The 25,136-nt window shown below is 43.0% G+C and overlaps 1 protein-coding gene across 5 annotated transcripts in view; it reads right to left on the reverse strand.

Annotated features, from left to right (window-relative positions):
• FAT3 (FAT atypical cadherin 3) overlaps window positions 1-25,136 on the reverse strand; it is a 346,417-nt gene that overhangs the window by 35,432 nt on the left and 285,849 nt on the right. For all 5 annotated transcript variants that reach the window (XM_076328324.1, XM_076328326.1, XM_076328323.1 and 2 more), the window contains exons 13-18: window positions 19,206-19,595; window positions 16,457-16,671; window positions 15,648-15,785; window positions 12,841-12,984; window positions 12,117-12,314; window positions 8,880-9,678 (exon numbers count right to left, since the gene is read on the reverse strand). In XM_076328324.1, coding sequence (XP_076184439.1) covers window positions 8,880-9,678; window positions 12,117-12,314; window positions 12,841-12,984; window positions 15,648-15,785; window positions 16,457-16,671; window positions 19,206-19,595 — 1,884 coding nt within the window. The remainder of the gene's footprint in view (window positions 1-8,879; window positions 9,679-12,116; window positions 12,315-12,840; window positions 12,985-15,647; window positions 15,786-16,456; window positions 16,672-19,205; window positions 19,596-25,136) is intronic.

The following is a 25,136-nucleotide window of genomic DNA, read 5'->3' on the forward strand; positions in this document are numbered from 1 at the left end:
ATCCTGGCCTGGATCAGAAATAGTGTGGCCAGCAGGAGTAGGGAAGTGATCGTGCCCCTGTACTCGGCCCTGGTGAGGCCGCACCTCGAATCCTGTGTTCAGTTTTGGGCCCCTCACTACAAGGAGGACGCTGAGGTGCTGGAGCGTGTCCAGAGAAGGGCAACGAGGCTGGTGAGGGGTCTGGAGAACAAGTCTGATGAGGAGCGGCTGAGGGAACTGGGGTTGTTTAGCCTGGAGAAAAGGAGGCTGAGGGGAGACCTCATCGCTCTCTACAACTCCCTGAAAGGAGGTTGTAGTGAGGTGGGTGTCGGTCTCTTCTCCCAAGTAACTAGCGATAGGACGAGAGGAAATGGCCTCAAGTTGCGCCAGGGGAGGTTTAGATTGGATGTAAGGAAAAATTTCTTTACTAAAGAGTGGTGAAACATTGGAACAGGCTGCCCAGGGAAGTGGTGGAGTCCCCATCCCTGGAGGTATTTAAAAGACGTGTAGATGCGGCACTTAGGGACATGGTTTAGTGTGCCTGGTGGTGTTGGGTTGACGGTTGGACTCGATGATCTTAGAGGTCTTTTCCAACCTCAATGATTCTATGATTCTACCTGGCACTGTAAGTATTTTCTGGAAAAAGAAAAATTACTACTGCAGGTTTCAAAGTGGACATGAGCCGACTACAAATATGGCAATGACTGTAAATGTCTTGCTTGATGTACAGCACAGTCAATTTAATCTTTAACATTCTCCCCTCCTTTGTCAAACATTTGTTTGAGAGGTCTATGCAGTAAACGATTTACAGTACTGCCTGTAGCACTGTTAGAAAATGACGCATGGCAATCTTTATTAATCACTTTAGTAGGTAACATAAAGGGAATAACAGCTGCAATATACAGTCACACTTTAAGTCTTATAGAATCAAGAAACAAATGTCATTTTATAGGGTTCTGCACTGCAGAAGTATATTCAATTTAAAGGTAAGGTCTGCAGAATTTAACAGAAAATATGATGTTTTCTATAGTTTTTTTTTTTTAGAAAAAAACCCCACATTCTTTGGAATTCAGTGGCAAGTAACAATTATTTCTGAAATTATAACAGGTGGTTAAATATTCTATAGGCTGTCTTGTATTTTCTACTTGGTTCTTTTGGCTATTTTAATTCATTCTTATGTGACAAATACACAGCATTCTGCTGTACGCAGAGTATATCTCTTCTCTGAACACACTTAAACCTTTTGTAAGGCTGTAATTCAAGTGAGCTTCTGCGTAGCTGACAGACAAGTTATTTGGACAAAAGCCCTACAGCTCATCAGTGTGCAGCAGAAGGGTGCACTGAGATTTCCAAATGTGGCTCCGCAAATTTTCACATCCCCTAACCCATGACTGTATCTTTGACATGAAGCAATAAAGCAATAGATTACTTTGTTATCCATCTCTGCCAGTTTTTTTAGCTGATTCAAACTCTGATTTGTACTTCGGAGTCATCCTTCCACAGTCAAAATATACATGGAGAGGATCTAATGTATTTAGTGTAACTGTGGAGACACACTAAAGAACTGCTTATCCTGGCAAGCCAAGAACAGTTCTTCTGGTAAACTACAAGCAAATCAACTTTTTATTCATCCTGCTGCAGCAGGATTTCATAGCTGTCACAAAAGTTTTAAAATATTCAGACTTGGGAGAAGAAATGCTCTATGCCTGTCTGTATGGTTATAAGTACATAAGCTACAAATCTGCATTACTGCATTGCCCTAGCTAACACGCATTTTCAGGCTGATTTCACAACTATGCGGAGCAAAACTGTGAAATCATTCAAGGTTACATTGTCCACATCAAAGATTTACAGCCTGAGTTTAAATAAAATTATTCTAATGTTGCATTTCCACTCCAAAGAACAGTCTATTTACCATCCAATAAGAGATTCAAGAAATATGGATTTGAATTGATCGGTTTTTTTCTGTAGGCAAGTCCGGTCAATTCACGGCACTCCCTTGAAACTCACATTAGTATTAATAAAGTTGTTCTCTACAAGAGAGAGAGAGACAGATCTGTCTCTATCACAGAGACACACGAGCTAGCGTCAGTGCGTGGCAGGAAAAGGTGGAATAGACCCACTTGATTTTGACAGATCATCTTCAGTTTGATTATCTAAAAGAAAGTAAAAGTATTACAATCTCCCTGCTAGTATACTGAGGAAGAAAACACTCTTCCATTGCAAAATGAGACGTTTATTTAATTCCTGTCCATCCAAAGAAGGATCACTTCCAAGAATGTAAATATATTTTGAAAATTGAATGCTTCAACAATTTTAACTTGAGCCTTGAGATATTTGGTGTTTTTCTGTAAGCCCATTCTCCTGAATCTGTATGAATATTGAAAAAAAAGAGTCTGTTTCTCTTGCTTGCTTGAAAGGTGACTCCTGAAGGCCAGGGTCCCAGAAAGCATTTAAAGCAAAGCTCCAAACTGTTACTTTTAAGCAATCTAATAATTAGTTTAGTGGGAGGGAAGACGGTCAACTTATGAGCTGCATTTTGTTTTTATTTTTGGAACACGGTGACCAGGTATTGTAAGCAATTATTACAATATACATATAAGTGCAGATACCACAAACTTGGTTCTGCACAAGTCAGCCAAGGGTTTCAGTTAGCTCCAGTGCCCCTGGAAAGCTTTGTGTCACACAGTAAGTCCTAGTGAATCAGATTCTTTCCCAGTTTTAGAACAACTAAGACATTTGACCTCTTCCATCCACTCCTTGATCACAGCTTCCCTTAAGACCCCTTAAGTGATAGATAACAATTCCCACTCGCCTTGATTCTACAGTCATGCCCCCACTTGATGCTTCAGCTCTCCCACCTTTTATATGAGATTGTGCATTCTCAGCGTGGGCCTTAAAATGGGGAGAAACAGGAGAAACATCTCTCCTTACACAAGTGCAGGGTTAAAAGGACTACAGCCAAATCAAATCTATCAAATTTATCTGCAGTTCTTTGCTCCCAAGCACAGGCAGGACACCTTCTTCAGTCTTCCTGGCTACCTTGCCAGGACAACTCGAGGCTCATTAGTATGTGTGTGCTTCCTGAAAATGGGAAAAGTGGTGCTGTACACATAGGAATTGGGTTCCTGATGCCCAGTCCTGCAAAACACCCAGGACTCTTTAAAAGGCAGTGCGTGTTCTGTGGAGCTGAGGACACAAACCACCTCTGAAGATTAGGTCCTATATTAATAGCAGATCATCACAGTCTATGATTTCCTTTTGTCAGAACATTCACAAAACGCTAGAAGTGGCTCAATAAAGTCTGAATTGCCTGGTTTCACGAGAAAGTGGTCCAAGACTGCTGTTCACTTGATTAAATAACGTGGATGTGAATATCTGCACTTTTGCTGAACACTTCTGGGTCTATTAGAAAAATTCTTTCAAACTATTAAGCCAGAACCATATTAAACACTTGAAATGGAATTCATCTCATCTAACTTTAGGGCACGATTCATCCGACTGATTTTAGACATCTAGGGAGAGATGTATCACATCATTAAAAATACCTCATTCTTTCCACTGTCTGCAAATGGGGCCTGGAGTGACCAGCTCAGATGTAGATATATACCCACATTTGTCAAGATTATTTCAATCCAGCCCTCTCCCATAAACATATTAATGTAACCTTGCTTTTGTAAGATTATAATGCAGAACAACTGAATAGCAAAGTAGTCCCAACAAAACCTGCTTCTTCCCTGTATCTTTGTCTCAACACAAAATAATTACTTTGCATCATGAAAAAATAAAAATACGGAATAGATTTTTGCTTCTGAAAAATGAGAATGTCATGAGAACTATTTTACACGAATATATTTAGGCGCAGGAGCAGGCTGTCCCTGTACGTCGTAAGAAGAACGGGCGGGGAAGACGACCGGCCTGGCTGAATGGGGAGCTCTTGCTGGGACTCAGGAACAAAAGGAGAGTTTACCACTTGTGGAAGAAGGGGCAGGCGACTCAAGAAGAGTACAGGGATCTCGTTAGGTCGTGCAGAGAGGAAATGAGAAAGGCAAAAGCCCAGCTAGAACGCAATCTGGCCGCTGTCGTTAAAGACAACAAAAAAAGGCTTTTACAAATATATTAATGACAAGAAGAGAGCCAAGGAGAATCTCCATCCTTTATTGGATGCGAGGGGGAACATTGTCACTGAGGATGAGGAAAAGGCTGAGGTACTCAATGCCTTCTTTGCCTCAGTCTTTAACAGGCAGACCAGTTCTCCTCAGGGTACTCGGCCCCCCGAGCTGGAAGACGGGAACGGCGAGCAGGATGAACCCCCCATAATCCAAGAGGAAGCAGTCAACGACCTGCTACGCCACCTGGATGCTCACAAGTCTATGGGGCCGGATGGGATCCACCCGAGAGTGCTGAGGGAGCTGGCGGAGGAGCTCGCCAAGCCACTCTCCATCATTTATCAGCAGTCCGGGTTAACGGGGGAGGTCCCGGACGACTGGAGGCTTGCCAATGTGACGCCCATCTACAAGAAGGGCCGGAAGGAGGATGCGGGGAACTACAGGCCTGTCAGCCTGACCTCGGTGCCGGGGAAGATTATGGAGCGGTTCATCTTGAGGGAGCTCACAAGGCATGAGCGGGACAACCAGGGGATCAGGCCCAGCCAGCACGGATTCATGAAAGGCAGGTCCTGCTTGACCAACCTGATCTCCTTCTATGACCAGGTGACCCGCCTAGTGGATGAGGGAAAGGCTGTGGATGTGGTCTACCTGGACTTCAGTAAGGCCTCTGACACCGTCTCCCACAGCATTCTCCTCGAGAAGCTGGCGGCTCACGGCTTAGACAGGTGTACTCTGCGCTGGGTCAAAAACTGGGTGGACGGCCGGGCCCAGAGAGTTGTGGTGAAGGGAGTTAAATCCAGTTGGCGGCCGGTCACGAGCGGTGTTCCCCAGGGCTCAGTACTGGGGCCGGTCTTGTTTAATATCTTTATTGATGATCTGGATGAGGGGATTGAGTGCACCCTCAGTAACTTTGCAGATGACACCAAGTTGGGCAGGAGTGTTGATCTGCTCGAGGGTAGGAAGGCTCTGCAGAGGGACCTGGACAGGCTGGATCGATGGGCCCAGACGAATTGTATGAGGTTCAACAAGGCCAAGTGCCGGGTCCTGCACTTGGGCCACAACAACCCCATGCAGCGCTACAGGCTTGGGGAAGAGTGGCTGGAAAGCTGCCCGGCAGAAAAGGACCTGGGGGTGTTGGTCGACAGCCGGCTGAACATGAGCCGGCAGTGTGCCCAGGCGGCCAAGAAGGCCAATGGCATCCTGGCCTGGATCAGAAATAGTGTGGCCAGCAGGAGTAGGGAAGTGATCGTGCCCCTGTACTCGGCCCTGGTGAGGCCGCACCTCGAATCCTGTGTTCAGTTTTGGGCCCCTCACTACAAGAAGGACGTTGAGGTGCTGGAGCGTGTCCAGAGAAGGGCAACGAGGCTGGTGAGGGGTCTGGAGAACAAGTCTTATGAGGAGCGGCTGAGGGAACTGGGGTTGTTTAGCCTGGAGAAAAGGAGGCTGAGGGGAGACCTCATCGCTCTCTACAGCTACCTGAAAGGAGGTTGTAGCGAGGTGGGTGTCGGTCTCTTCTCCCAAGTAACAAGCGATAGGACGAGAGGAAATGGCCTCAAGTTGCGCCAGGGGAGGTTTAGATTGGATGTAAGGAAAAATGTCTTTACTGAAAGAGTGGTGAAACATTGGAACAGGCTGCCCAGGGAAGTGGTGGAGTCCCCATCCCTGGAGGTATTTAAAAGACGTGTAGATGAGGCACTTAGGGACATGGTTTAGTGGGCATGGTGGTGTTGGGTTGACGGTTGGACTCGATGATCTTAGAGGTCTTTTCCAACCTCAATGATTCTATGATTCTATGATTCTATGATTCCAGTCCTCCTATCTTTATTTCTCACAAGCACTGACTGACGTTTGCATACCTCATGTCACGTGACGGGAGACTGGCAATTGCATAGCCCCTATAGCCACACTGAAACAAACCCCAGTTTGTTACAATATTTTTCATACAAACACAAGCAGATGAGCCAGAAATCTAAGGAGTCAGTCTGCTATTAGAAAACTCTTTAGTTCAATTTTATTGATTTTAAAGGCTTAGGTCGATGCACCTGAACTTTCGAACTTGTCCTTCCAGAGCTGAGCTGCTGAAGCTCCTAAGTTCACCCACTGCCTGCTTTACAGTCTCCCTGCATTTTCATGTTAGATAACTCCATTTGCTCACAAAGGTAATCTAGGTAAGTTATGCACAGCTGGCATGCATAAATTGTGCATATCTGTGACATCTGCCAGTGGGAAAACCACTCCAAGTATGATACATATTTCAAGAACGAGTGAATTAGTTCGAACTCAAGCTTTCTGGGTCATAATTGAATCAGAGCTCTGGAAACATATGCAATATTTTAATGGCTTTGTCATAATTCAAGCTATTAATATTTACTGGACTGGATCATGACAGTATCCTAGTGACAAAACAAGTGTAATACTTTTATTATACTGATAGTATCTTGCTAATGCTGTCTTGTTAAACAAGCCAAAAGAAATTTATTCTACTATTTTGTGCTCTTTTTCCTGACTTGCTGCATTTATGTGCATGCACAAGAACTACTGATCAAAGAAGTATTTGCATTTTTCTAACTCTTTTACCAGGCCTAGTCTTTAGCTTCCATGAAAGTAAAACTATACATACATTCTCTAATTAATATACCCTCAGAAGTCTGTGTTACCTCCTACGTGATAAAACACACAGTGTGTGTCTGTGTATTTACCTAAATACCAAGACATTTCTTGTGGGTCCTTTAATTAAAAACAGTAGAAGAGGCTGAAGCATTAACTAATGTGGAGAAGGGCAAAGCATGGGTTTTTCTACTTCCCACCAAGATCTCTTACCTCTGTGCAAGAGGCGCCAAGGCTTTCACCTCTTTGGTAGCTATACTGAAATCAGCAGCTCTGGATACTTTTTTGTTACAGGCTGCGTGGTGGACTGGACATGCACAACCCCACCCCAAGTCTTGTGGATCACCCGTGGGAAATCAGCACACAGTGGCTTGAACGGGAGCTCTGGGAAGCCATCCAGCTTTCCAGCTGGACCAGGACAACCTGCCTGTTGCAACTGTTCCCCTACGGCGGTCTTCGAGGCCATGATAAATGGTCCAGAGGCTAGGGACCACAGACGGTCTGCAAAACTATGCTGCCTTTCCAGCAGCCTGCCATACATTTTGAGGATTGACTGGTACATGACAGAAAAATTTGGAAATCGCTGTCCCAGCTGAATTTTTGTGCTTCCAGTGCAAACTTGCTGTGCAGGGAGGAAAAGGGAGAGAGCTGCTGGATCAGAACTGTACTGCATTGCAAAGTCATTTTTTTCGAGCTAAGCTAAGGGATTATGAGGCAGATCCACTTACTATTAGTATCTGAAGGGAATAATACATTATTATTGACTTTAATAAGTAGTGAAATGAAATTATAAACAGTGAAAATTTTGGCTGCCAGAAAACCGATTTCTGACAGTGAGGGCTATCGCTATCCCCATGGAGATGAGGATTTGTGATTTCTTGGTACAAAAATGAGACAAAGCTATAACTTAGAGAACATAAAAGTGTTTTGCAGACAGTGCTCCTGCACTGGCTCCTGGACTCATCTGGAGGATATTGCAGCATTGTCCCTTTTAAACCTGTGAAAACCCTTTATTTCACAGCCTTTCATGTGTAACAAAACACCGACTATTTTTATAATAGATACATCTGTTTGAAACTTATAACACTATTACTTAAAAATTGACCAGATAGTCTACTCTTGAATGTACATGAAAATACCTCAGATACAGAATTCTGATATTTTTAACAGAACTGAACTTCTATGGCATTATTATTCATGTGCCGCAGGAGACAATGATTTCTGGTTAAGTTTTATGCAATTTATGCCTATTTTCATCCCCACTGAAGTCGATGGTAAGACACGAAGTCCTGCTGACTGCTGCAGAAACAAAGGTTGGTTACTGAGAGACACAGCTGCTGAATTCTTGTACTGCTCTGTGTGTGTATGTGTGCATGTGTGCTTAAGATGAAGGAGACTTAGATGTATTGATTTTACAGCAGCTTTTTACTCTGCTCTTAAATGAAGTGGAATGAGAAGCAAATAGCCTGGCAAACAAAAGAAACAGAACTATTATTATAACTGCCTGAGGTTTTATACTCCAAGTGCAGAATCACAAGGAAGATTGGCTCCCGAGTCTATTTGTCATATATGCCCATGTGAAATCTCTGCCAAAATGTGGAGCAGCCTGAAACCCAGCCAAAAACCCACAGTGTCACCTACTGTAGCATTAAAGGTCAGGAATAGTGCTTGCTTGCAGTTATTTAATAAAATACTTCATTGGTTTCCATGCCTCTCTGCAAAAATGGGACAGGAAAAGGCCTTTCCACCTGCACTGCTTAGGTCAGGAGCCCTTTTCCTTGGAGACTGCTGGTGCATCCCAGTGGACCGGCCTGTTCTGCTATGGTCACACTCCAGGCTTATTCCAGTGGTGGCACCGACTGGGTGGGAAACAACATCCCTCCCTCTCCTCTCCCTTCCTCTCCCCTTTCTTCCCCTCCCCTGGATGCTGGCTGATGGCTCTGATTACGGAGCCTCCAGGAAAGCAGTCTTTGTCATAAAAGGCCAAAGTTCATCAACTTCCATTTACATCAGTAAACACAAACAATTCTTCCCGAGCCTGAGAAATCAATTCCCACAATACATCAGCCAGTCGTGCTTTAACAGACTGAATTGAAATGCCCCTTCTAATCTGCATCAGAGGAATAAAACCAATCCTATCGCGTAATGTGTAAAGATGGGAGGGGAAGAGGGCGCAGTACTCACCATTGCACATGCAGCGCACATTCCTGTAAAAGCGGGGGCATACAAAACTAATTCGTGCCGTGCTATAGGTCATCAGGGAATGTGAATCAATAGATAGACTTTGCTCACAGTGTTGTTCCTGACAATCCAGTCCAGAGCAATTCTTCTCCAAGATAGCAGAAATACGAATTACATTTTCCAAGTGTCTCCTTGCATTGGTAAGCTTCTGAATCAAATAGGCAGGCTTATAGAAACCACCGTTGTGCATCTGAACTACAAACAGCATGTCAAGCTGACTGCTGCCTGCCACCGGCTGAATACTGATGATGTGCAGGCTGTCTTGTTTCTGGGAGAGCACTGCGTTTCGCAAGGTACGCCTGAACCCGTGCATGTGAAGGCCCACAAAGTCTTCCGGGGAAACGTTCTCAAAACGGATGGTGACTGTGTTCTGCAGCATTTCTTGTAGCAATTGCTCGACGTGGACCACAACATCGATGGGTACCTGGAACCGGCCATCGCTGACGGAGACATTCAGGATATACTTGCCATTATCAAGCCCTCCAAGGGCAATGATCTTCCCATCATGGCTGTTGACCTTGAACAAACTTTTCTGCTCTGATTTTAGCGTGTATGTGAGGACATCGTACACATCCTGATCTGTGGCATGAATTTTCCCAATGACTCCCCCAGGAAAATCATCTTCCATGGTGACAATGAAAATCTCCAGTGGAATGGCAGTCGGTTTGTGAATGCTTTCTTCAATAACCCTCACCTGAACGTAGGTGTGGGAAACCTGCTGAGGCTTCCCAGAGTCCTTTGCCTAATGTAATTTAGAAAAAATAAAAAAATAAAAACCAAAATAAAACACACATATAAGACAGCTAACAACCGTAACTTCTTGCTATATATATTTTCACAGCATCAGTAATTCTGAAGACCTCTCAAAAGAACTTCCCAAACACATTTGCAAAATACATATGTAAAGAAACGTCTCAGCCATTTCTAGCAGTGGAACTTACAAACTCTTCAGGGAAGCACAGATATCTCATCTAAGTGGATTGCAGAGAGAAATGTGTCAGCAGAATGTCTCATTACTCAAACTGAACTGTTCCCAGGATCCCACAGCTATCACTTGTCCTCTTCACAACAGAGCCATTTGAATGTGGTATATTCTGCACCAAATGGAGTTTGGGCTCACTTCTGCCCTGGAAAAGAGACTGAAGTCCAGTGAAATACCAGCATCAGTTTCTGCATTGCTTGGTGTGCTCCAAAGTGTTTCAGACCCAGCTTAGTTTGTGTGGATGTGAGGGAGTTCTGAGTTTTTCTACAGCATTCTGTACTACTTTACCTGAAGCAGTCAAGAAACATGCTTGAAATAAATAAAATTTATCACCCTCCAAAAATGAAATAGGGTGCTTGTGCTGTTACTAACGATAAAATATGAGAGCAGCACTGCACTTGGACAGATGACTGTATGACCCAGAGCACGTATGATAGCATCTTTTGCACTTTTTTATAGAGAGAAAAAGAGCAAGTATGACAAAAAACCCAAGGCCATCTTGACAGAAAGGTGTGCAAACTTGAATCAGTGTCCTTTCCTGCACTAAGAAAAATGTTTCCTTGAAGTCACTATTAAGATACACTGCTCCACACATTTATTTGCTTCAGAGAAGAACAGAAGACTAAACTATAACTGGGCAGAGATGTAGCACACATTCAAAGATCTTTGTGTTTGGACATCGGGAGGAAAATTGAAGAAAAAAAGAGGCAGGATGGCAATAGTAATATGGACATTACTAGGAAAGGACACTCTAAAAATCATTTATCCTCACTCCTAAAAGGGCTGGGTGGAGTATTTAAGGAAATATTTTATGTATATGTGCACACACACATGGAAATGCACAGAGGTTACCTCCCATTCCACTTTCAATTTTAACATTACTTTTTAATAAACGTAACACAGGGGAGGAACCTGATGGTGGAAAGCACACTGGCACTTATGAATGGAAAGAAACATTTCTATGGACAGGAAACTATAAAATATGTTTTCCCGCAGAAATCCCTAAAGAAAATAAAACTGTGAGGAACTCGGCCTCTGCAATTCAACAGCGCCGTTTTCTGAACCTGTTGGTGCATCTCAGACACTGTGGTCTGTCTAATATTTCATTTACATGCCATACTTGGATCTCTATAGCTAGAGGATGCTGCTTAAATTTAATTCTCATGCCCAATTTTGGCTATACTGGAACTTTGGCTAGCAAATTGCCCTAAAAGCAGGATATTTTAGGATGAAGGCATGGTAAGAAGGAAAAGTGAGGGGTTTTTTATTTTCCTACAAGTCTCAAAAAATGGGTTGCAGGAATATTAAATGGCAAACTTGTAAAACATTACTTTGATTTGAACTGTCAATTAGCATCAGAACTTATATTTTTTGAGTTGCAACTAACTGAGAATGCTACTGCTACAAACAGCATTAAATGTGCTTGTAAGGAGCAGACAGGCTGTATTTAGAGAAATCAACCCCAGTAAAGCAGGTGGAAGAAGCCTGCATTTCAGACTTAGATTACAGGACCATGTCCCATTTCAACGAAGAAGTGTAGTTCATTCCCTAGACTTGCATATTTACTGAACCCTACTACATTTTCTCTGGCATGCCTGAGAAATGTGGACTTTTGGATTTACAGTTTTTTGTAATCAGAATTACCCTGGTTACAAAGTTCCTCAACAATGACTCTAAAGCTAAGTTTGAGCTGGATTTCTATTGCATGTCTTATTTTCACATTCTTTAAAAGCTAAGTTGACCTTGGAAATGTGATTTCATGAATTCTTGGTAGGCTTCCAAAAATGTATGATTAAATTTATGACTTAAAAGCAGAAGTGATTTTCCTTTCTAGAACAATATTTTGCTGTCACTCGTTCCGTGGTGTATTTATATGTATATAATGCATTTTTGCTTATTTTCCTCGCTTAGTTACAGAAAAAAAAAGATGAAAATCTTAAATCATAACGGCTGCTGCTCAGAAAATCCATTTCATGTGGAGGAAATTGGAAAGGTGGCTGGCTACCTATTTATATTTATATGAAATTAGGTTTAAGGACATCAAAGGAAATATACCATATTGTGCACTTGTAAACTGGAATGCATGGTATTTACTCATAGAATACAGTCAATTAAAACCAACCCATACAGACAATGTACAGATGACCTACCACTATGAGGGTTTTTGTTTCTGTGCAGATGCAAAAATCAAGCTGTACCTGCACGCAGAGCACATACTCAGTTGCGACCATGTGCTTGAAGATGACTGCAGATCTCAAGACGCCGTGAGGGTCCAGCGTAAACTCCTCCTCTTCATTGCCAGTGAGGATGGTGAAGGTAAAAGGGGGGCCATTGTGAAAAGAGTCTTTGTCTGTCACTACCAGCTGCAAAATGCTTGTGCCCACTGGTTTATTTTCCTTTACACATATACACAGCGTATAAAGAAAAGGATTAAAATGACACATATCACAATCATAAAACACCACATATTCCTATCGAGAATATTCAACTGAATGCTCTTTGCCCAAGATGGCATTTCACACATGGACCAGTAGCAGAGATGGAGGTCTCCACCACATCTCCAGGGACCGATGAGCTCTGCCTGATACTGTGTCTGATCAGGACTGATTGACCACTAAGACTCGCACCCTGAGCAAGGTGCAAAGAAGTGCGAACTCATCCCAGCTCAGACTTTTTGAGGCCAGAGTACAATTTCTGGCGCAACAGGGATGAACGGTAAAATATGTGACAGATGCTGAGGTTAAAGAGCCTCACCAAACAGAAACTTACCCAAGAGTTAAGAAAGACGTGTTTATACTTTCCTTTAAATAAGATCACTTGATACATCTTTGACAGATAAATCGTCAAAAGCTACTTAACGGAAACCAAATGCTTCTGTATTTTAAAAGTCTGAGAAGTTTTGGATGTGCAGGATAAACTTACTTGAATTACAGCTGTATAGTTAGCTGGAGTAAATACAGGGCTATTATCGTTCACATCGGAAATGTCCACGTTGACCGTCACAGATGAAGACAAAGGAGGGGTGCCGCTGTCTCTTGCCTGGATAACTAATGAATAACCAGATATCTGCCAAAAGGTGAACACATTAAATCATCATGAAAATGGTCCTAAATTTTAACTCATGTTCTTTAAACCCAGTGCACCACTTAGCATATTCTAAGGAAAGCTGTTTGGCCTCATTACCTTCCCTGCCCTTAGTACAACATTATCCTGTTTATTGCCACACTGTGTCCCACTTTCTGTTTTATAAGGCTACCAATAAACATAACAGCTTCACTGTATTCAAATAACTGTATCAGATGATGCATTCCTGAAACAAAGGGGCAGACAAAAAATAAACGACGGATAATATCCAAACTCAGCCATTACTACTGTAACTAACATTTTAATCTCTCCTAGGTGTCAGCTGGGATATGTGACCTGTTTCTATTTATCTTACGGTTGGTTTCCAGGATATTATATAAGTTACTTATTAAAGCCAAGCTCAGTTTGACATACAGCGTTTCTAACATGGTGATGGAGAACCAAGAAAAAGTTCATAGACAGTTGGCTTAAACGCACTGGAAAACATTTGGGACTACTAGGGACAACACAGTCTCTGTAGCAACACAATATTATCCACCATTCAGTAGAAGATACGGGTTTTCTGAACATACTTGTTTGCAACAGCCACGAACTACTCAGCATGGTGTGGGCAGTTCAGTGCATCACCCATGGGCCCTCTACGCACATATGTGCCCGTGCATGAGGTGTGAGCGTACGTGACAATTTGCAAAAGCTCTGTCTACACACAGCTTATGGATGACAGTTTGGTTTTATGAACTGCATCCTTATGTCGGCCTCCTTACGTCTTACGACTGCTTTTCACTGTATATTGCTCCACGCTCTCCAGGGAGAGCTGCTGACATGTCTGCCTGTGAATTCTTCTACGGGGAGCGAGCAAAGGGCATGCCAGATAAAACACCCCGCTCCAGCCCCTTGGTGCGGGGCTGGAAAGGGAAAAACACGCCCCTGCAGAAGGGAACGATGTAATGTTAAAGGTGCTTTTTCGGGGTGAGAGGAAACCCAAAGCCATTTGAAAAATAAAAACCATTTGAGTAGGATGGAGGAGTACAGGCTAAGCGTACGAAACAAGGGGGCTCTTCTGGGATGAGGGACCAAGCTAAAGAAAAAGGTAACAGTTTTTTGGAGGGGTTGTATGGAGGAATAAGACTGCAATTTGGTGGGGATATAGTGGTAGAGGAGGGAGGAAGAATCCTGAACTATGGAAAGTCAAGAAATTGAGGCAGAAAATTAATCTATTCTTTTTTTTCCTTTTGAGCTATAATTTCTACTGCTAGCTAAAGTCAAGATTGACAGTTTTGTGGGGTCTTTCACAAATTTTGTGCGTGTTTACTTTCATTTCCATGTATCCCAGAATGGTAGGTGGCAAAAGTCATGGTTTCTATGTGATTACAGCTCTAGAAATGAGTTTCCTTAAACCACTGAAACCTGGGAGTCAGCACTGCCTTTAGGGATCTACAGCAGATGGGGCATCATGTATCATTTTCCCTGAAGGGGTCAGAAACACCTGTGTCTAGGAAATGTGCCAAGGAAGCAAAGAAAAAGAGTATCACAGCTTAATTTAACCGAGGGAAACTTTGGAAAATGCAGATCTAACAGAGCTGGCATTAAACACGTACATGCCAGTGAGGGTGAATGTGTGTGTCTGAATGCAGATGTACATGAGTACACTTCAGAAACGAAATAAAATCATATTAAGAAATTAAGCTTGTGCCATTTAAGAGAAATATATTGCAGCAAATTTGTAACATGCACAGCCATTTGTTACTTCCTTGTCCTCGACAGTCTGCAGTAAAGTCATTCTGCCACCAAACACTGACAATTTAATCCTGCCTTTGTGATAATACGGGAAGGATATTTGCTACTGTTTTAAGCAGCAGCCCTGCTTCCAGTAGAGAGCTTTTCCAGCTGAGCCCATATTCTGAGCATGGCAGTCAGTTTCCCCAGTTTCGCGGATGCATTGCTCAGAGGCAGAAGGCATGGATTTCTTTATGTGTTGCAAGACTTGTGAAGCCATGTAGCACTCTCCTGCCCAGCTAGTAGCACAGGCAACTGTGTGTGTTTGGTTTTTTCCAAAAGCTGCTAATTGCTAGCTATGGCAAAATGGTGATAAATCACCCCGAATGAATAATCTAGTGAGCAAACAAAGCAGCAGAATCTGTTTAATGAAGCACTCTTTCACTTTTGGTACAGCCTGGCCACTTCATAACATCACCTCCCCAGTGACATGTTTTGCAGAGTGCTAATTAATAGCTGAGGTCTCAGCTCGGTGCTTGGTGCCACAATCTGGAGTATGTTGTAATCACTCCGTTGCACACACCGCTGCATGTGTGTGCTTGCACGCGCAGGAGAGAGGAGGCAGCTCGTTAACACAGCAACAGCTGCCGGTGGCACCACAGGAGAAATCCAGTGTTGCTTTTTTCCCCGATCTGGCCTTAGCTGCTGTGTTGGTGCAGGATGGGAATGCTAGCAGAGCAGTTGGCTTGTAGATAGGATTAGGGATAGGGTTGGGAAGAAGTGGAACAACATTAGAAAGACCTGTTGGAGCATCTTAGGCTGATCGTTGCAGAGTACAAAAGAAGCTTCTTCAAAACAAGCTAGCAGCAGAGTTGAGATCAACACACATCTGTAAGTCATTGTAAGTTAAGAAGTCCCACATGTCTTACCCTTTCTCTATCCAATTTCTTTTTAACCTTCACGAGTCCCAAAACAGGATCAACTGAAAATTCGTTGTCTTGATCTCCATTCACTATGGAAAAATGAATCTGGCCATTGGAAGGACTGTCCAGATCTTCTGCTATCAACTTTTTTTGAGAGAAGAGTGAAAATTAGCAAAACAAATATTAAGCCATCTGTATGACACATTAATTGCTCAACACAAGTCAAGTAAGACTTCATATTCCATCAGACTAGTTGCATCTGAACTGCACATCTCTACAGCATCAAGCCAAGCATCAAGCCAATCAATTTTTGATAGGAGGCTCCCCTTGGACCTTTTCAAGATTTTAGCCTTAAAACTTACACAATATTTTAATCTTAATATTCCATGTAACACTTCCTTTCTTGATCCACAAGTTCCAAGATGAGAGTATTGTGAGGTTTGGGTATGGCACACCGCATGCCAGGCTACACAAATACTATGTATTATTTCACTGAAAAGTTGAATTCTGCCTTTCCAATAAAACCCACTTTTGTTTCTAGCTGACTCATAAAATGCAATGCCTTAAACATGCCATTGCTCTTTGACAGCATATCGGGGTTAAAAAGAAACAGTCGGTACTACTACTGATTTCTTTTGGGTGGAAACTGGCAGCAGCCTGGAAAGCAGTAGCAGATGCAGAGTATTGGCTAGAGAACAGTTTGGGTGATTCAAGATGCAGTAGTTATCATTATTAACCAGTGCAGCAGTATTTTATTAAAGGTCATGTGGCAGCAGGCTTCATCCCGCCTAAATGCCACCCATGGCCTCACTCACCATTATCACAGAATCACCGATGGCAGCATCCTCGCTGATGACTGCGCTGTAGACCACCTGGCTGAATTTTGGTGCGTTGTCGTTAACATCTGTCACGTTTACGTTCACAGTCGTAACGGCGCTGAGGGCTGGAGTACCTCCATCTTTTGCTTCCACTACTAAGTAGAAATCCTTACACGATTCATAATCCAAAGCTTCAAAAATGGAAATCGCTCCTTTGAAGCAAGGGAGGGAATGTTAACAGCCAGCAAAAAACAAATAATGATTTGACTGTAGTAAACAGTACAGCATGCTATTTATCACCATGGCACACATACAAAATATGTTGTTCTAACTGTAACACTGCCCAATCCAACAAAAATATTTGGTCAGGTTTCTACTGCTGTCGTTTGATTAAAGAATGATGCCAATTACACTTGGGTTGCCTCTGCAGAAAGGACCTTCACAAGGCATGAAGCAATGAATGGTTTCTCATGAAAATAGCTTTTATTGTATGAGTATTGTAGACGGAGAAGTGGGGGCCATATCCACCCATTTGCCTGGGCCCATGCACAGAGCTTGTGGGAGAACTGGATGCTGATGCTGGAAATCAGCCCTGACAAGTCAACAGAAATTCACTCCCACGTAATTAACTTCTCATGAATTAAATACAAATGAATGGGGTATGAATACCTTTGAGAAATCAGTTGTCTATCATTTATGTGATTAAAAAGGGACTTCCCCACTCAACTATGTTTATAAATTTTGGGTTCCCTCACCACACAATCAAAACTAAGATTCTCTGTAACTTGACTCACTCCATGCACCCAGGCCCCCTCTAGGATAGAAATGATTTTTATGCAAGCCCTCCACTTGTTTCCCATGTACCCATAACCTTAACAAGAAGGGGGGAGTGGGTTGTGCACAGTTTACTAGTGATGCCTTGAAGGAGGTAATACTGGGTGTGGCAGGAAAGACTTAAAAGCAAATCCTTAACCTTGGCAAGCCAAATCCTTTTCAATATAGACCCATCAGGAGCAGGGATATATGGGGCTTAAAGGTCATTTAGTCCAACTGCCACCCAACACAGGTCAGCTAAACCTAATCATTATTGAAGGTACTCATCTCTAATGTTCTTATAAATCTCCAACAACATCAGTTTCCTAACCTTCTTAGGAAATGTATTTCAGTATTTAATAATAAGTACAGTTAGGAATTTTTTCCTATCATTTAACCGAAATAATCCAAATGCAATTTAAGCCCATTCACAACTTCTTTTCTCATGAGTGGGCATGGAGAACAGTTTATTCCCCTCTTCTTCGTAGGTACTTTTTACAGGCTTGAATACTAACAGCACGTCTTCTCTTTTCTAGCTTAAATAGGCTGAATTCCTTCAGCCTTCCTGGTAAGTCGCATTTTACAGACCTCAGATCATTCTTCTTAATCTCGTCTGGGCTCTCTCCAAATGAATCCTACCTTTCAGCATGACTTGCTGGAAGCAGGAGCCCTGAAGAGAAGCTTCCAAGTGGCTAGCAGAGAGTTCCCACTGATAAATGGTGTGAAGGGCGTTATTTTTCAAGCCCTGATCAGGCATGCTACATCAGCACCCGGCTGTCTGGAAACTGAGCTCCTGCCTCTAAACCAATAATAATGGAGCTGTCACACATTAATGAATAATAAATATTTTTTTTTTTCCCCTGTGTGATTAAGCTTCATTATGGGTTTTTATTGATTTATCTCCTTGGCTTCACTGTCAAATGTGAAGTTAAGTATCGCTGTCTAGGCATATTTATGTTTAAATTTCGTTAGCACTAATCAACATTATGAAGATAACAGACAACACATGATTATGTTAAGTCCCTTACATGTAAGGCAGTGGCCTCCGCAGAGTGGAGAGAGATTTTTGCACACAGTAATATAAATGACACAATGCATCATTTTGAGACTTTCCAGGTTACTGGTTATTACAGCTGCACTCAAACAAGTGTTACCTTCAGCTTTCAAAATCAAGATTGTTTTGCTCTGAAGCTCTGGTGGCAGATTTGTACTGGTCATCCTGAATGTTATGAGAATAAGGGGATCCACTACAGGAAGCACAGAAGAATCATAGCTTATTGTTGACGGATTAAAACCTCAATAAGGGTAAAGAATATATCCCACTAAGGAAATTCAAAGAAAATGAGCCATTTGCACCAAATAAGGTAGCTTTTCATAGTATTTCTTAAAGAGAAGCAGCAGTATGTTTTTAAAATTTGTGATGTATAACCAAAAAAACCCACCAAAACCATGGCTGAAGTCAACTGTCAGACAACAAATCAGGAGCAACCTAAGTCAGTGAAGTTGCATACAGTTGTATAAACAGCAATCACATGTTAGGACTGCCAGCTATTTGGTCCTGATAGCACTGTCTGATGCTTGCTAAGGTCCAGACAGTTGAGGCTGTACTCAGCTGGTAAGCAAGTAAACATTGCAAGTGTTCGTAACTGTAAGGGTTGCACAGTTTAGCTAATGGGTTGTCACATCTATATTGACTTCAACAGACATACTAATGGAGAAAAGTATTCTCCACTTGAGCTGGGGCAGCTGAGTGTGACTGTAATTTACATCACTCTCCAACCTAAAATTGGTTTTTAACTGTGCAACTAATTCCACATTGACAAGCTCCAAGTCTCTGTTCTTGAAAATTTTTTGGTCCAAGAGCCTTCCCCAAAGCATTCACATTTTTCTGATGCTTTCATTTTGCATTACAAGTAAGAGCCACTTTACAAACCTGTTTTTGAGTTAATCCTGAACTTCCCTTTCTCATTCCCTGATCTGATGAGATAGGCAATCTCAGCATTAGTACCAATGTCTTGGCTTGTAGCAAAAACAGAAAGGACCTCAGTGCCAGGTGAGGTGTCTTCAGGTACTGTAACAAGATAATCTCTTCTTTCAAACACAGGGGGGTTGTCATTAATGTCCAGCACTGTAATGGTAACTGTGGCAAACGAGGACAAGGTCAGCACAATGCTCTGATCTGAGGCTTTTACACTGATGTTATAGGAAGACTGAAGCTCTCTATCAAGTGGATGCTCCAAAATAATGATTCCTGATGACCGGTCAACTGAGAAGTAACCATCTGCGGAGTCTGCCAGGGAATAGATAACTTTTCTGTTCACACCTGAAAGAGAAACAAATGTGAAAATGATAAAGTGAAGTAAAGAAAACAACCACCTCTTCCCACCTAACGGAAACCCTAAGCAAAATGCACTATGATCACGCTGATCAATTCCAGTGGGGCTGGAGTACATGGAGGCAGGAGTGCCTGTGGGTATGGTATTGCTGAAAGTTTGGGAGATCAGGACATGCTCTTCTGACATGTCAAATCCTGATGGATAATTTAAGTTCCTTCCCTCATCATGATACTTTTTCAAAAGATCACTTTGTAGAACTGCTGTGTAATGAAACTTGAAAGCAGAATCCAGATATGGTCCTTGCCCAGGAAAGCTTACAATTGAATTAGATGAGACAGACAGAATGCTGAAATTGGAAATGTCTCAGAGCACATCTTGAAGGAATAGAAATGTACATAAGGGAAAAATAAACCCATAAAAATACATCAAGTGGCGCAGAATGTGCTTGCTACCAGTGCTGCCTTGATTCCACTGTTGAGCAGCAAAATATTATCATAAGATGATCTCTGTTAGACAAAAGCTGCATCAAATAACTCCTGCCAGAATATGGACATTTTAGAAAGGAAAGTCCCCCACTCCCCCAATTTGAGAGCAAAAATTGAGTTGTACAAAAGATATGCTGTGTTTTTCAAATCCTGCCTGTATTTCCAAATACATAACACCTATCCACCCAGCTGCTGAATATGCAGATCTATGCTAAGGTTGTTGTCAGTAATAAGGCCTGAGGGAAGGTACTGACTTGGTTGCTTGCTGCACTACAGTGGGATAGCCATTTCAAATCTAATTAAAAGTGAACACAGATACAACCTAATTTAACTCCCTTGATGCTGGTTGATTTTGTGATTTGGTCCTGGGTGCTTCACTATGAGATTATAACTAAAACACAAAGATCCACTAAAATGAAGAGTCTCTGTTTTTAACATCTCTCACTTGAGCATTTGCTGCCCTTTTTGTTGGAGAACAGACTTTACAAGCCTGACATTAATCAGATGAACAAGAGCTACCAATCCCTTCTAGGCATATTTTGTTAATTTAAAATTTGTGACAGTATTGTTCTGCTTTCCAGCAGCAAAGCATTGTAGAAATGTCTGATCAAAAGCAGCACAAATCACAGTTGTTTTCTCCTTGACGTAGCAGGAGTAGAGCATCCACACAAGGGGGAGCTGGGAGACTCTTTCTTCAATCACATGCACACAAAAGCTAGAGCAACTACAAAGTCCCAGACCCTACTTGGAGAGTGTTAGGAATTACTGTTTGGCCTCTTCAGGGAACAAAGTTTTTCTGCAGTGCTTGAGACATCAGAGTATATTTCAAACGTTCAAATGTCTTTAAAATAAGGAAAATTTTAATTGGCAATATTGTAATGAACCTGATTCTTTCATGTGTTGAAACACCTAGACTCTGAACACCCTACAGTCTGCCGGAGACCACGCTCACCTCTTCACTTAGCCTCCAAATGCTCTGTCAGCTGACAATCAACCAAACTGACAAAAGTGAAAAAGGAGTGAAACCCTCTGGAAAGTGGAAGGTTTTGAGGGTCTGAATGGCTGGAGGTGTGTTTACATTTCCAGCAGGGGAGGATCTCCTTCTGCTAGAAATCCTTCCTGAACTTCCACTTACAAAAAGGGACAGACCTGACCAGAGCAATTAATGAGCTAGTAATTACACCTGATCTCTGGGGATGCTGGAAAAGGGGATTTTGCCTGATTCAGAGCATGCAGTTGAACACCCAACCTACACATGAGTTTTAACTGTAAAGCTATTTAGTATTCTGTGCTGGGCTCTCTTGATGTCTGCCAGTTTCTACATAGAATTAAATACTTCTCTGAAGCAGGGACCTTAACACACACCTTCCACGCACATGTGTCCGTGACTGCAAGAGAGCCTTAGTCCAGTTTGGGTTTTTCTCTGGCACAAAACCCCTATTTTATACTCACTACAGCACACCTGGGCACAAGACGGAAGATTCAGATACCATGGTCTTGAAAAGCATAAACACCCCAAAACTTCAGCGAGAATATCTTGCAAGGGGAAGTGGGGAGAGACAGAATTTGGTGCATGTGACACCACGTAGGGTGAGTTTACATAGAGGAAGTGATAACCCCGGTGACTGCAATCTGATTGATGTATAATCCGACAACTCTCCTTGTATTCTACTTCCTAAAGGAGATGTCCATTAATTAACAAAATATGAATAATATTTTTTGATAAGTGATTGCTAGTGATCCTACAATGGAGACAGTTCAGATACAGATTACGGTGTTCTGGTTGCTAACTCTAATATAAGGGATTTTTAGGCAGAAATGGAGAGAGTTACTTCTTGAAGGCAAGTGCTTTTACTTTTCCGTCCTGGAAAAGGAGAGGAATACCAAAGTTCCAGGGATGTGGGTTATCTTGTGTCAGTCTGGTTTGATGACCGTCCTGGTTTCGTCTGGGATAGAGTTAATTTCCTTCCTAGTAGCTGGTACAGTGCTGTGTTTTGGATTTAGGATGAGAATAATGTTGATAACACACCGATGTTTTAGTTGTTGCCAAGTAGTGCTTACACTAGTCAAGGACTTTTCAGCTCCCCATGCTCTACCGACTGAGAAGGCTGGAGGTGCACAAGAAGCTGGGAGGGGGCACAGCCAGGACAGCTGACCCCAACTGGCCAAAGGGACATTCCATACCATGTGACATCATGCTCAGTACAGAAACTGGGGAAAGCTGGTCGGGGGGGCCACTGCTCGGGGACTGGCTGGGCATCGGTCGGCGGGTAGTGAGCAATTGCATTGTGCACAGCTGGCTGTGTTACTGATTTGATTATCTCTCTCAAGTAAATACTCTGGAACAGCAGTTCAATTATTAAACTTTCTGTATCTCAACCCATGAGTTTTCTCACTTTTACTCTTCCGATTCTCTCCTCCATCCCACCGGGGCAGAGGAGTGAGTGAGTGGCTGTGTGGTGCTCAGTTGCCGACTGAAGTTAAACCACGACAATGACGAAAACAGTCTTATTCTTCCTATGGGACCTGGAGGAAAAGCTCTTACAGGTGAAAATGCCATTTTATGCAAGGAGAGACAGAAGATCAGGGCAGAAGACCTGAGCTGGGACATTCACAGATACCAACCCTTGCTGGCTTTCAGCCTGAATGCGGAGGCAGAATAGAAGGAGAAATACAGAGGCAGATCTCAGCTGCCTGCCGACCTCCTCCCATAGTGTTTAGTGGGGCGTAACGCTTGTTTCTTGGGAAGAAAATTAATTCAGTGAAAAGCTGTGGCAGAAACAGCACTTTGAAGAAAGTGTTGTGTTATATCAATAGCTGTTTCCACTCAGCTTCCTGACCTGAGGCTGGAAACAAAATGGGATTGAGGCAAAGGTGAAGTAGGAAGTTACTTCTAATGATATCCAAAATGCTTTAGTCCAGGGGCTACCATCTGCTGAGACAGAAGCATCCACCAGTGTGTGTCAGTGGCATCTCTGCCATGGAGGTGATGGTAGATTCTGATGTGGCTATGAAGGAGATGTTTTCTGTGGAAAGGAAACAACTGCTCCAACACCATGGTTCCTGCACTGGTAAAGAGAGCAATCCTCCCACACTGCTTGCCAACAGCTGTTGGGGGATTAATGTTTGCAAACTGTGTTATGTCTATTCTCTTACTCAAACTTCTCAGATTTAGAATCACGGAATCATGGAATCACAGAATCGTTTAGGTTGGAAAAGACCTTTAAGATCATCAAGTCAAACCATTAAGCTAACACTGACAAGTCCACCACTAAACCATGTCCCTAAGTGCCACATCTACAGGTCTTTTAAATACCTCCAGGGATGGGGACTCAACCACTTCCCTGGGCAGCCTGGTCCAATGCTTGATAACCCTTTCAGTGAAGAAATTTTTCCTTACATCCAATCTAAACCTCCCCTGGTGCAACTTGAGGCCGTTTCCTCTCGTCCTATCGCTAGCTACTTGGGAGAAGAGACTGACACCCACCTCGCTACAACCTCCTTTCAGGGAGTTGTAGAGAGCGATGAGGTCTCCCCTCAGCCTCCTTTTCTGCAGGCTAAACAACCCCAGTTCCCTCAGCTGCTCCTCATCAGACTTCTTCTCCAGACCCCCCACCAGCCTCATTGCCCTTCTCTGGACACGCTCCAGCACCTCGATGTCCTTCTTGTAGTGAGGGGCCCAAAACTGAACACAGGATTCGAGGTGCGGCCTCACCAGGGCCGAGTACAGGGGCACGATCACTTCCCTACTCCTGCTGGCCACACTATTTCTGATACAGGCCAGGATGCCATTGGCCTTCTTGGCCGCCTGGGCACACTGCCGTCTCATGTTCAGCCGGCTGTCGATCAACACCCCCAGGCCCTTTTCTGCCGGGCAGCTTTCCAGCCACTCTTCCCCAAGCCTGTAGCGCTGCATGGGGTTGTTGTGGCCGAAGTGCAGGACCCGGCACTTGGCCTTGTTGAACCTCATACAGTTGGCCTGGGCCCATCGATCCAGCCTGTCCAGGTCCCTCTGTAGAGCCCTCTACCCTCAAGCAGATCAACACTCCCTCCCAATCATGAACATAAGCTACTTGAACATGGAAAGCTTTGCAGGAATTACTATTACTATAAGAGGATTGTAGTACATTTTTAAAATAAAGGAATAAGCAAGCACGTTTTCTATTTAGGCTTGTATTAGCATATGATATAATATTGTCCTTTGCCAAATCTCTGGTGTGAAGAGGTTGTACAACATACAGCCATCTAGTACCTCAAATGCCATCCTTCAAACAGGGTTTTTTTCTTTGTTTCTTCTGTACTAAAACAAAGGAGCAAGCATTGAATGTCACATAATGACATCTTCTATGTCATTACTACTTTAAATAGCACCAGGGAAATAAAATAACTTCTTTTTATAATTCAGGAGTATCAAATTCCTCCTTGTCTAACTCACAGAATCATAGAATCATAGAATCATTTAGGTTGGAGAGGACCTTTAAGATCATCGAGTCCAACCCTTAGCCTAACATTGCCAAGTCCGCCACTAAACCATGTCCCTAAGCGCCACATCTACTCGTCTTTTAAATAGCTCTAGGTATGGTTACTCAACCACTTCCCTGGGCAGCCTGTTCCAATGCTTGACAACCCTTTCAGTGAAGAAATTTCTCCTAATATCCAGCCTAATCCTCCCCTGGCACAACTTGAGGCCGTTTGCTCTTGTCCCATCACTTGTTACTTGGGAAAAGAGACCAACACCCACCTCGCTACAACCTCCTTTCAGGGAGTTGTAGAGAGAGATAAGGTTTCCCCTCAGCCTCCTTTTCTCCAGGCTAAACAACCCCAGTTCCGACAGCCGCTCCTCAGAGGACTTGTGCTCTAGACCCTTCACCAGCTTTGTTGCCCTTCTCTGGACACGCTCCAGCACCTCAACATCCTTCTTGTAGTGAGGGGCCCAAAACTGAACACAGTATTTGAGGTTCAGCTCAATTGAAAATGGTGGAGTTACAACACGGTTTGATCCAGACCATCACCAATTAAAAAGCTGAGCACTAACACAACAGG

The sequence above is a fragment of the Aptenodytes patagonicus genome, chromosome 1 (genome assembly GCF_965638725.1).
Source record: "Aptenodytes patagonicus chromosome 1, bAptPat1.pri.cur, whole genome shotgun sequence".
Lineage (NCBI taxonomy): Eukaryota > Metazoa > Chordata > Aves > Sphenisciformes > Spheniscidae > Aptenodytes > Aptenodytes patagonicus.